General features: G+C 38.4%; 1 protein-coding gene across 2 annotated transcripts in view; it reads left to right on the top strand.

Annotated features, from left to right (window-relative positions):
• Window positions 1-12726, top strand: part of LOC126199279 (rho GTPase-activating protein 10) — a 596616-nt gene that overhangs the window by 502237 nt on the left and 81653 nt on the right. For both annotated transcript variants that reach the window (XM_049936087.1, XM_049936088.1), the window contains exons 7-10: window positions 2056-2118; window positions 3328-3397; window positions 4423-4520; window positions 8956-9050. In XM_049936087.1, coding sequence (XP_049792044.1) covers window positions 2056-2118; window positions 3328-3397; window positions 4423-4520; window positions 8956-9050 — 326 coding nt within the window. The remainder of the gene's footprint in view (window positions 1-2055; window positions 2119-3327; window positions 3398-4422; window positions 4521-8955; window positions 9051-12726) is intronic.

The raw sequence follows: 12726 nt of genomic DNA on the forward strand, positions 1-12726 counted from the left end.
ATTTTATACTACAGGGTGCAGTGAATACACAGAACTGGTGAATTTGAGCTACTGTTAAACCGTGCGTTATGCACGAAGAGCCATTGTACCCCCTGCATGTGACAGTGTTGTGTGGATTCACAGCCAGTTTTTAACTTAGTTCTTTCCTCTTTGAAGAGAATACACCCAGAGGGCCTGTCAGGTTTAATATGGTGTGTGCATGTTATCGAGACCACCTTGTACAGCATGTGATTCCTGCTTTGGAAGAACACAACTGTGTGGAAACCATTGTTTTCATGCAAGAAGGGGCAATGTATCAAGTTGTTCACCAAGTAAAAGATCTGCTTAATGCAACTTTCCATGAATGTGTTATTTTCAGAGGTTTTCCAGATGCATGGCGTGCAGGATCACCTGATATGTACTCGTGAGACTTTTGTCCCTGGGAATGTCTAAAAGGACACGTTCAGGCTCTACCTGATCTGAGGGCCGGTGTAAAGAAACACGTTGCTCAGATTCCACTAGAACTACTGTGAGAAACTGTTAATTATGTTGTTTTACAGATGCAGCATCTTGTTGATGTCTCTAGTGGTCATACTGAACAAATTGTATAAGTGGAGATTAACAAGAAGACATGCATGGAAAAATGGGCTAACCCTCAAATGCAAAAACTTACAGCTAAGTGTTGCCATCTATTGCTGTGTACAGGAACTATCAAAATTGACATTGGTATCAGTCCTGAATGATTTATGGGTGAGGCCAACGTAAATTTTGATTGTTTCTGTACCAAGCACCGGATGACAACATACATTTGAGGATTAGCCCATTTTTCTGCGCATGTCTTCATAATAGTATCAACATTATACTTTTCTCACTTCAAAGAGATACTGGCAGAAGTAAAGCTGTGAGGACCGGGCGTGAGTCGTGCTTCGGTAGCTCAGATGGTAGAGCACTTGCCCGTGAAAGGCAAAGGTCCCGAGTTCGAGTCTTGGTCGGGCACACAGTTTTAATCTGCCAGGAAGTTTCTTTTCTCACTTATTTGACCTTTTCTGTCCAGGTCCTATTCGTAATCCATTACATATGAAAACATTTCTATACGTCTTTCTTGCATTCGCAGTGTCGGATTTGCACTTGGTGGCCAAAATTGGAACTAATTTTTTTCCGGTATAAATTGGTTCTACATTAATGCGTTAGCAGTCTACCAAGTTTTGCTGCCATATAGTAATTGCATTCCACACCGGACTGCTATGAGAAGCTGCCCTTTAATTACAACCACCCAACACTAATCAGTGATTTATTTGATATGTGCAGTTTTCGGGCATTGTCAAAACATAATTTTATAAAAGTGAAAATTAATATGTAAAAATGTGTGTATCATCTTTTTTGGAGGAAAATCTTCATTGAGAATAAGTCGTTTAGAAATGGACAGTAAGTGTTAACATAAATAACGATTGTTTTTATGAAGAGGCAGAGGTGAAAGACTTCTAAAATCCTGTCTACACTACACAGAGTTCTTCTGCTTAGAGATTTGTGTTCACTTTCGTATCTTCTTAATGTCCTACTCTTGGCCGTGTCCACCTTCATTAATGTTAGAAGTCAGTTAAGGCTAATTAATACCTCTGCCTTTCTCATTCTGAAGGAAAGAGGAGCAGCAGGACATGAAGGCAATCTTTCCTTACTTCCTCTTCTCATTCCTCCTCTTACCTTATGTCTCTCTCTGATCTGTTCTTTTCTTCCAATCCATTTTACTGGTTTCTTTTGCCATTGACTGTGTTTGGATATCTATTCCATTTGCATTCCAAGTGTTATAACTGATGGTGGAGTGTTAAACTGTGTGAAACTTTCATAGCATTATGTATTGAATTTTTATTCCATAATAATTACTTGTTATAGTGGTTTGCAGTGTTTTATACATTTTAATTACATCTGATAGAATTAATATAAAATTTTAATAGGTTTGTGGAATGGGCTTAGTGTTAGAGATTTGCTTGCTTTTTCTACTTACAATTTCAAAATCATAATAGTAACCAGTGTGGAAGTTTTGTTTGCATATTAAACAAAAGCATGCTGGCATTACAGACAAGAAATAACTTCGATGCAACTCGAGATCATACGGAGAAGCTCAAAAAGAAAATGCAGGAGGTATGTATTGTTCTCTCTCTCTTTCTCTCTTCCTGTCACAGTTTTGTTTATGCTGCAAAGCTTTTTTCAGTTTCTTGATCAGTTTTGTAATAGTAATAATAGTAATACCACCATTTGTTATTTACCCTGTATGGTTTTGTACAGTAATTGCCTTTCGTAGTATGGTATATATTAGGTAAATATTAGGCCCCAGAATTACTGATGGAGAAACTTACAGGCTGAGAAATAATAAGGAAATAGAAAAATACACAGGCATACATGGTGACATGAGAAAACAGAGACTTAAATTTTATTGGCACGTTATAGAAATGGCACCCAGTAGGTTGACCAAAAAAAAGTAGAATTCTACAAAAACAGAAGTAAGACCAAAACTGAGCCAATTTAATGGATCACTGTGAATAAGGAGGATCTTAGAGAAAGTAGCTGGTGTAACTCAGGCAGACGTTACAGATAGAAAAAACATTCAAGAAAAGATATTTACTTGGAAAGTTGGTCAGAGGGAAATTAGAAAATGGACTGGAACACTGTGGTGTGATAAAAGAAATATACTTAATTCTGAAAGGATAAAACAAATTTGGACACAAAGGAAGGCAAATTGTACCTCGCATGGTCCTGTTGGGCCCATACGTGAATAAATAATATAGGTTAGGCACCTCAAAATTAAAATGATCAGCTCGAATTGAATTTTTGTCAGTTTTTTATAATATAAATATTGTCAAGTTGATAATTTGTTTTTTTCAGAATCCACTGAACTGCACACACATGAATTTTAAGCTAAACTATTAAGTTGTTTTTCTAACATTATTAATTAGGAAAAACAACTCCAGCAATAGAAAATCTAGGCTGAAATAACAATATGAATTAGGGTACCCTGCTGCCTACCCCATACAGGAAGTGTTGAGCAGCAGACAGGCACAGTTGTAAGTAGCCTGTTGGATCCAACAGTCTACTTCTAAATTTGCTTGTCCACCAGACAATACCTTCTGTAGATGGTGAGTAGCAAGATTTTATAATTCATATTGTTTGTGGAACCCAGATTTTCCATTGTTGGAGTTGTTTTTCTGTGTTTTATGTTCCTCGCAGAAATTTTTGCTGACAATACGCACTATGTTAAAATAGCAACATAGACAAATTGGCCTAAATATCACACACTTCTCATATTAACCACAAAACATGCTATCATAATTCTTTGTAATTATTTTCTCGCAGATAACAGCTTTGTCTGGAGCGCCTATTAAGCCAAATCGCCATGAAGGTTATTTGTACCTGATGGAAAAGAGTAAGTAGTACTAAGATATAATTATTATCTGCACTTTCAGATTTTGTGGCTGTATCATTAAACAAAGCATGTTCATGAATTTGTTACTGCTTGCATTTGGACTACATTAAAATATTAAACTCCACTTATTACTCTTGCACTGACTCAGTTTATTACATTTTGTATTTAAAAATGGTGGATCCATCCTGTTTGTACACTACTAAATCATGATTTGTATGTTACCGAGTAAAAATAAGCTTGCATTGGGGGAAGGGGGGGGGGGGGAATTCTACTGCTGACAAGTAGCAACTCCTGGTGTCCACAAGGCAACAGTATTCTTATATAGGGCTTGTCTGAAAGTAGCGTGTGGTGCCTTGTCAGAAAGTTGCACATGCACGACAGAGCTGTTTTCAAGCAGATGACAGTAGCATGTCCAGAGTTCTCTATGGCAAACTGAACTGTGGCATTTGCACATGTGCTGGTCACCTGTGCTGCCGTCAGGCATCATTGTGACCAGGACCCAAACCAAAACTGATAGCTAGATGGACCTCCACTTTATTGCAAAGTAGTAAAAATTCTTGTTTATTTCTTTATTTATGTAATTTCTGCATGTGCTTGGTGCCAAGCTGTATTCTGTTGTAATCCTCAATCCCCTTTGGGCATGCTACCATCGTCCATCTGGTAACAACTTGGGTCATGTGTGCACGTCTTTCAGGTGAGGCCTCCATAAAAAGACCATCAAAATGTGAACACTGGCGATTGCTATTTGCCAGCAGTAACCATCTGATGAACAGTTACCTCAAAGAAATATTGTGAGATTTACTCTGAGTGATCCAATAGTGGACCCAAGAACCATAAATAAACGAATTTACCAGGAAAGCTTGAAGGCTCAGAAAAATGCTTTTGATTGCACCAGCTGATAACATTGGCTTTTATAGGGAATGTAATTTTTATGAACTACAGTATGTGTGGGTGTTTTTTTTAGTTTATCAACTAAAAGTGAATATTTCCTATTTATGACTACTGAGCTGTTCTTTTGTTGTTAGAGGCTTTTGGCACAACATGGACAAAGCAGTATTGCACTTACCAAAAGGACACCAAAGAATTCACCATGGTACCATACAACCACTTGACAGGGAAGCAGGTAAAATTTCCTGTGTTTTGCTTTCTTTTTTCTCTCACATAAGAATTGTCAAATGTTCATGATACAGGATATTCAGTTCCCTATCCAAGTGTTAGTAAGTTGTTATTTTTTATGTACATGTGTGTAATAACTATATTTACAATAAAATGGAGAAGAGCTGACATACACATTTTTTTAAAAAAGCTATGGCTCCAACTTTGTGTGCCTTCTCCTTTTCTTTCCTCGTGCAGCATGCAGGCTCAACACTGCATGGATAACTGAAAACAAGTATAATCCAAAATACACATGTTTTTTACTAGAAATTACTATTATTGTATGTAAAAAAACATGCTACTTCTTCCACTTGAAAGCCCTGTGCTTCACTTATATATTACATGCCAAAAATTGATAACTTGTTTATAAAATTATACTTGAAAACACACTATATTTTGTACCACTTGCTTTCAGTTCACTTCTGGGTAACAATTGTTCAGTTTTTGATGTTTCCCTCTTTCTTTAAAATCTGGAGCTTATGGGTTTCTACCTCACCCCACCCCACCACCGCTGCCACTCCGCAAATATGCTTTTAGTACTATGCTTGACAACAATTTTTGGTTATAGCTGAATCAAACTGTTGCATTCTAGAAGCTACTATCTCTCAGACAATGTTAAATATTGTACAACTCCAACTGCGTTTTGTCCTGTCCTGCCATACATTTCCATGAAGGCCTTGTAAATTGGAATTGTTTGTGTCTTGTAGATGGCTATGTGACAAAGAAAAGAATGTAAGTGTTCTCTGCTACGACTGCATTAGGTCTGTCCATATAGAAAGCAACAGAAGACCACTAAAAGAAAAGTCTCTTTTAAAACAAGAAAACTGGAAAAAAGCTGCAGAAAAGTTATAAATATGGAAGCATAGTCTTTTTCATCAAGAGTATGTCACAGTTATTTAGCAACATGAAAATAGCATACCTTTGAATGACGAACTTGGGCAACATATGCTGGTTGATCAGGGGAAAGCAAGAACCATTTTATTAGTAATTCTTAGTTCGTTCAGGTTCCCATATAGAACAGAAAATGTACTGAGAGTTCATGAAACAGTCACTGGAAACCTCCTGTCAATTCTTGATGATAGAATTGCTGCCCCTGGGTCCCGGGATCCTGGGTTTGATTCTCGGCTGAGTTGGAGATTTTCTGTGCTCAGGGACTGTTATCATCATCATTATCATCATCATCATCATCATCATCTCATCATCATTTGTGACAGTGGCTAGACTGGACTGCAAAAAAAGAAAAAAAATTGACCTGTGTAAAAATTGGGGACTTGAGCATGGACAATCTTAATGCCAATTTGAAATGCTGTGAACTATTAAGACTGGTATAAACTATGCTCTATTCGAAGGCAGCTTATTGATGAATGTGGTAGGGTTAAAAAACTATTCAGGAATTTATTTGCCTTATCATTTTGATTATGGCAGTCCCAATATCATCAGCATCCTTTGAGAGCTCATTCAGCACTTCGTGATGACTTGAAATGACACATTAAAGACCCATTCATTTACTACTCTTTCAGGTTCATCAAGACAGGATTGGGAAATTGATTTCGCAGATGTAGTGAAAGAAATTGTTCCCCAGACTGTGGAAAGACATTTGAACATTTTATGTAAAACCTTGGAGCCTAAAAAGAAACAAAATAAATGCCTTCTTCTTTTTGAAAGAAATTGTGATTTTCTTTTTCCATTAAGATGCAGTGCACAGTGTTTCAAAGATAGTATATAATAGTAATAATAGATTTATCAATGGCTGACTGCTATCACTGTTTACACTAAATCTTTACCACTGATCATAAGTAATCTCGGAGAAAAATATAGCTGATGTCTTCCCTGCTCCATGATATCTTTTTCAAAATTAAAAGAATAAAATTGTTTCCAAAAAGCATGGGGACATATTTACAAATTGTTTCTCTTTGTACAACAAGAAAATGTTGACTGCCTTACACCTTCCTATACTGTAGATATATGTATTAGCATAACAGTTGTGTTGAAAGATATATGTCTAATCCATATTAGATCAAATCAGTGAGTAGACATGCTTCCCCACACTCTCTCCACCCCACCCCCTTCCAACAATCATTGAAAGGGTTTGTTCCATAAAGTTATGGGCGCGCAGCCGCATAAATTCAGCTGCTTCTTCTAATATTTCGGCTGAATACTGTCCAACCATCTTCAGAGTGAGCTGAGGTGACTAATGCTCCAGTATTTGCTCCACCCTTTTAAACCTGAGGACCGAACCACTGCATATGCGGCCAATACATAAATGCTCTCTGCCCCCCTCCCCCCCCCCCCCACACACACACACTAAAAAACAAGTAGTTGTTTCACAACTGCTGTAACACTTTCTTTGTGGGTATAGGACTTCAGATAATTCTGTACAAACACAGAAAAATTTTCTGAATTGCTGTTATATTGTCTGGTTGTATCCTTTCACTGAGTGTCACACAATTGTCTGATCTAAGACACCACATGATGAATTTGGAACTTTCATGTTAGTTGCGAAAGAAATTTTTTCAATACCGTTGCCATCAGATCCCCACAGATCCCGTAAGCTATGTTACTTTCGTGAACACCCACTAACAAGAAGAGACCTATTAAGGCCTTCAGTTTAAGAACATTGGTATACGAATTTGAATGCAGAATTATAATGAACAAATTGTCGCCATCTGTTAAGCAATTTCAGCATTCCGAAGGCTTGCTCGCTGCTTCCACCATATCAGTAGCTCCAGGTAACTTTCAAGTAATAATATGGTGTAACTTTATTCCATTTTGTCCCTTGATCCATCCAATATAGTAGTGGCCATTTTCCTCGCCATCTGCAGTGTTGTCTTCCTGTAATTTTAAATCTTCCAACTGGACTTCAACTTCGTCATGATAAATGTGCACACTTTATCTTCAAAATTATCTTCAACTTCATTATTATGCCCCTCAAATATCTTTTCCTTTACTTCAAATTGTTTTGGGTCGAGGAGATTGTACGCCTTACTGTAGATTGTAAAAATCAAGTATCTGCTCCTAAAATAATAAAACTTGTGAAATAGTGGAACCAGCCACAGTGTATCAATTTTATATTCTATATTCAGACCATAAGAATAAACACTCTGAAGATTCCAAAAGAAAATAATGCTTTTTACATTCTAAAGTAGCTTTATACTAACAAAGCTATGTTGACAACAGTATAGGTGTACCATTGAAATAAAACTTGGTGTGGATGCAGTGTATTGAATGAAGCAATTGGCTCATATGTCAGCAACAGAACAGTCACTCCGATAATGAAGCACGTAGCAATGAAAGACATTTGGAAAAGTGAAGCTACTAATGAAAAGGCATAACTGCTGTCAATTGTTGACAAATAATTGACAGAAAATTCCAATGTGTTTCAATTTGTTCAGCCATGGTGGAAAGAAAGGTAATATTGAGTTGTAAAGTAGTAATTAAAAACATCAATATGATGTCAAAATTTGGACTGAAGTCATGGTTGGCACTCATACTGTACTGCTACTTGGTGGCAGACAGTTTGTATTGGGGGTTTTGCACATTTACTTGTTGTCGCACATCAGTCACTTGTCTTGCATTGTTGGTGTGAGGCAAACTTTAATTAAGTTTTTTCTCATGCCTGTTTACATTCTGTTGATTCATACTCCAGAACCATCAAGAATTTTCTGTGTAATGCTGTCAGGATAGAGGGAGAGTGCAGCGAATTCAGATAGGTGGAAAAGGGATACTGAAGTGAAGTGCACAGTAAGTGCTGGAATAAGATTATGAATGAAATGGTCTTAAATGAAAATAGTAAATACCAGAAAGCATGGTTTAGTAAAGGAAATAATTTTTGGTATTGTACATATTGTTGCTAGCATGAGAATGAGTCAATGATAAAGTTATTTTTCTAAAAACAGACAAAATTGAGCTGTAATAGCTGCTGCAGAGCAAATTAAACTCAGATGACAGTTTCTGTCTCACTTTGAAAATGTTTAAACAGTTCACAGCTGAAACATTGACCAAAGAAATAATGGTGACAAGGCTGTGCTCTTGAAGCTAATCAGACATGCAATCTACTGGAAAAACTCGAATAATTGGTTACTTTAACAATATCTTCATGCCGTGGATGTGTAAGTTTGGAGGACTGCATGCATTTTCAAAGAGCTGCCTGTGTCTATCTACTTAATATTTCTTCCCTTTTTAAAACTGCTAATTTCTTAAACTAATTTCACTGCAACACATTCAACTAATACATGTTTTTAATTTCCTCAGAATACAGTATTTCTGTACCTGCAAAGTACTACATGCTAATATCACTTTCTTTTTTTTAGAAAATTCATAATGACAATATGTTTACAGCTGTTGTTTTCCAGTCACAACTTGTGCTGTCAATTTCCATAACTTAAATACTCGTATCTTTACAGGCCCCAGGAGAAACTATAAAGCTTGCATCTTGTGTGAGGAGGATGTCTGAATCCATAGAAAAGCGCTTCTGTTTTGACATTACACCAGAAGACAGGTAAGGTAGCAGTAAGTTGTTATCCGTCAGTTTCTGCCACACTAAAAATATTTCTTCTTTTCTTCCTCTTCCTATTCCTCTTCTTCCTCCTCCTCCTCCTCCTGGAATGTTTCTGCTTATGAAGGTTATTTACAGAGCCTCTTCCAAACATTTCTCTGTCTCCCACAGTCTATCCTTTTGCATCTCCGCCATTGCAGTCCTCTTCAGTTCACATCATCCTTCACCTGGTCTCTCCATCTTATTTGTTATATTTCACTTGGTATTTGTCTGGGTTCTGTCCATTCTAGGGCTCTTCTCGGAAATCTTTTTGGTCCCACTCTTTTCATGTGGCCAAAGCGTTTAAACCTAGTACTTTTTATAGTTTCTTTTAGGTGCTTGATCTGCAGGGTGTTTCGTAGTATTTTACCGATGATCCCTCGTAGAAAGCACATCTCTGTTGCTTGTATTATACATGGATATTTCTTTGCCAAAGTCCAATAGTTTGATCTATTGGTCCAAATCTGAAGATAATTTGGCATTGCTTGGGCAGGTATTTTCCAATTTATAATTATGTTTGATACATAACAGAAAATTGTTTGAAACTTTATTATTATCTCCAAAATTTCATCATTGATGTTTCCTTTCTTGGGTAATTTACTTTCTGGATGCTTGAAAATATCTCCTTCTTTACTAATTTTCCCTCAGCAAGTTACATCCCTATTTTTTTCATTTTACCTGCTGATTTTCATTACTTCACTTATTGTTAAGCTTCTTCCTATGCCTGCTTCACCAATTAGTCTCTGCCAGATGTTTAGTTGTTCTTTCAGTTTCTGCCCATTTTCTTCCCAAGTCATCTGCATATGCTAGATTTCCATATCACCTGTTGTTGACTCTTGGCGAATTTTCCTTATGGTGTTGTCTACGACTATATTAAAAAGCACTGGTGAGAGCACACTTCCTTGCCCTGTCAGTTACATACCATTCTAATTTTTTGCCATCTATTATGACACAGTTGAGGTATTTTTTTTGCAGTAAATTATAGTAGTTATTAATAAACTTACGTGTAGTATCATATGCACAAGTGTCTTCATAAATGGATTTCAGAGACAATTTTTCTTTATTTTGTTTTACCGCAAAGAAAATTAATAAGGTGTCGTGATTGAAGTGCCATGTTTTCTTGTCAACAAGGTTGTTTGCGTATCCTTCACTTTATGACAACTTGGACTTGGCTGGGGACACTTCCAGTGTGGTGTTTGGATGAAAGTGGAGGAATGACAGCACATTACTCCTCAAAAACTGAAACCAGAGGAGGTAGTGATGTTGGATGCTGGGATCTGGGACAAAGTCAACATTCTAACTTATTCCAAAATTGTTCTGTCAGGTTCAGGTTGGGACTCTGGGCCGACCATTACATTTCATCTATATTACTGTCCACGAATCATTGCATGGCAGATGCTGCTTTATGACTGGTCCACTTTCATGCTGACACAATCAGTCATCATCTCCAAACTGTACCTTTGCTGTGGGCAGTACACAAAGCTGTAAAATACATTCGTATACTGCCACATTATTCAATTAAGTGCAGTAATGGGACCACACCCAGCCACAAAAACAAATATCCCTGTACTGCAACACCATCTCCTCTGTACTTTACTGTTCACACTACACGTGATGGCAGATATTGTTCTCCAGGCATTCACCAAACCCAAACCCATCATCAGACTGCCACTGAGCATAGCATGATTTGTCACTCCAAATAACTCATTTCCAGTTGTTCACTGTCCAGTGTCATTGCTCTTTACATCACCTCAAGCATTGCTTAGCAACGGCTACAGGAATGTGTGGATAACAAGGAGCTGCTCGACCATTGAATCTCTTTCTTTTTAACTCACTATGCACATTCTTTTTAACTCACTATGCACATTGATTGTGCTGCTGAATTGCTGGAAGCACATTACAACTCGATTGTGATTCCTTCTGCTGATTTCATGTGCAGTGCTCTAGATTTCCTGTTCGTCAATACATTAGTCCTGGCGAATCTCAGTTTTAACTGTGGTTGTTTCTTCACATTTCCACTGCATAAGCATGTGAACAACATTTGACTTGTGTGGCATTGGAAGAATACAAGTATCCCTGGTGGGTTTGTTACTCATGTGATATCCTTTGCCAAGTTCCCTTGATCAACCCATTCTGCTGTCACTGCCTCCCTCCTGACAACACTGTCTTTCATACTGGTGGGACCACCTCTTGTGTCATGCAGTGATCAGTTTCTCATTATGTAGGCATATCTGGATACTTTTGACCAGAAAGTGTATGTGATAGAAGAAGTGTATAATGAAGAAGCTGTTCTTGAATCAGTCTCAAACTATAATGTTACATCTTAACTGTTCTGCACAGAACAAGAAAGGGAACACCTCACTGTGAGACCTATATTCAACTCGTCCTGCTCTGAACTGGAAAGGAAAAACTCACCTAAAACCTATATTCGGCTCAGGAACTGCAAGAGATTTGCTCCCAGCATACACATGAAATACACTACTGGCCATTAAAATTGCTGCACCAAGAAGAAATGCAGATGATAAACGGGTATTCATTGGACAAATATATTATACTAGAACTGACATGTGATTACATTTTCACGCAATTTGGGTGCATAGATCCTGAGAAATCAGTACCCAGAACAACCACCTCTGGCCGTAGTAATGGCCTTGATACGCCTGGGCATTGAGTCAAACAGAGCTTGGATGATGTGTACAGGTACAGCTGCCCATGCAGCTTCTACACGATACCACAGTTCATCAAGAGCAGTGACTGGCGCATTGTGACGAGCCAGTTGCTTGGCCACCATTGACCAGACGTTTTCAGTTGGTGAGAGATCTGGAGAATGTGCTGGCCAGGGCAGCAATCAAACATTTTCTGTATCCAGAAAGGCACGTACAGGACCTGCAACATGCGGTCGTGCATTATCCCGCTGAAATGTAGGGTTTCACAGGGATCGAATGAAGGGTAGAGCCACGGATCGTAACACATCCGAAATGTAATGTCCACTGTTCAAAGTGCCATCAATGCTAGCAAGAGGTGACCGCAACGTGTAACCAATGGCATCCCATACCATCACACCGGGTGATACGCCGGTATGGCAATGACGAATACACGCTGCCAATGTGTGTCCACCGCGATGTCGCCAAACACGGATGCGACCATCATGATGCTGTAACCAGAACCTGGATGCATCCGAAAATATGATGTTTTGCCATTCGTGCACCCATGTTCATCGTTGAGTCAAGGGTAACTGCAGCCATGGTCTCCGAGCTGATAGTCCATGCTGCTGCAAACGTCGTCGAACTGTTCGTGCAGATGGTTGTTGTCTTGCAAATGTCCCCATCTGTTGACTCAGGGATCGAGATGTGGTTGCACGATCTGTTACAGCCATGCGGATAAGATGCCTGTCATCTCGACTGCTAGTGACACGAGGCCGTTGGGATCCAGCAAGGCGTTCCGTATTACCCTCCTGAACCAACCGATTCCATATTCTGCTGACAGTCATTGGATCTCGACCAACGCGAGCAGCAATGTCGCAATACGATAAACCGCAATTGCGGTAGGCTACAATCCAACCTTTATCAAAGTCGGAAACGTGATGGTACGCATTTCTCCTTACATGAGGCATCACAACAACGTTTCACCAATCAAAGCC

The sequence above is a fragment of the Schistocerca nitens genome, chromosome 8, assembly GCF_023898315.1.
Source record: "Schistocerca nitens isolate TAMUIC-IGC-003100 chromosome 8, iqSchNite1.1, whole genome shotgun sequence".
Lineage (NCBI taxonomy): Eukaryota > Metazoa > Arthropoda > Insecta > Orthoptera > Acrididae > Schistocerca > Schistocerca nitens.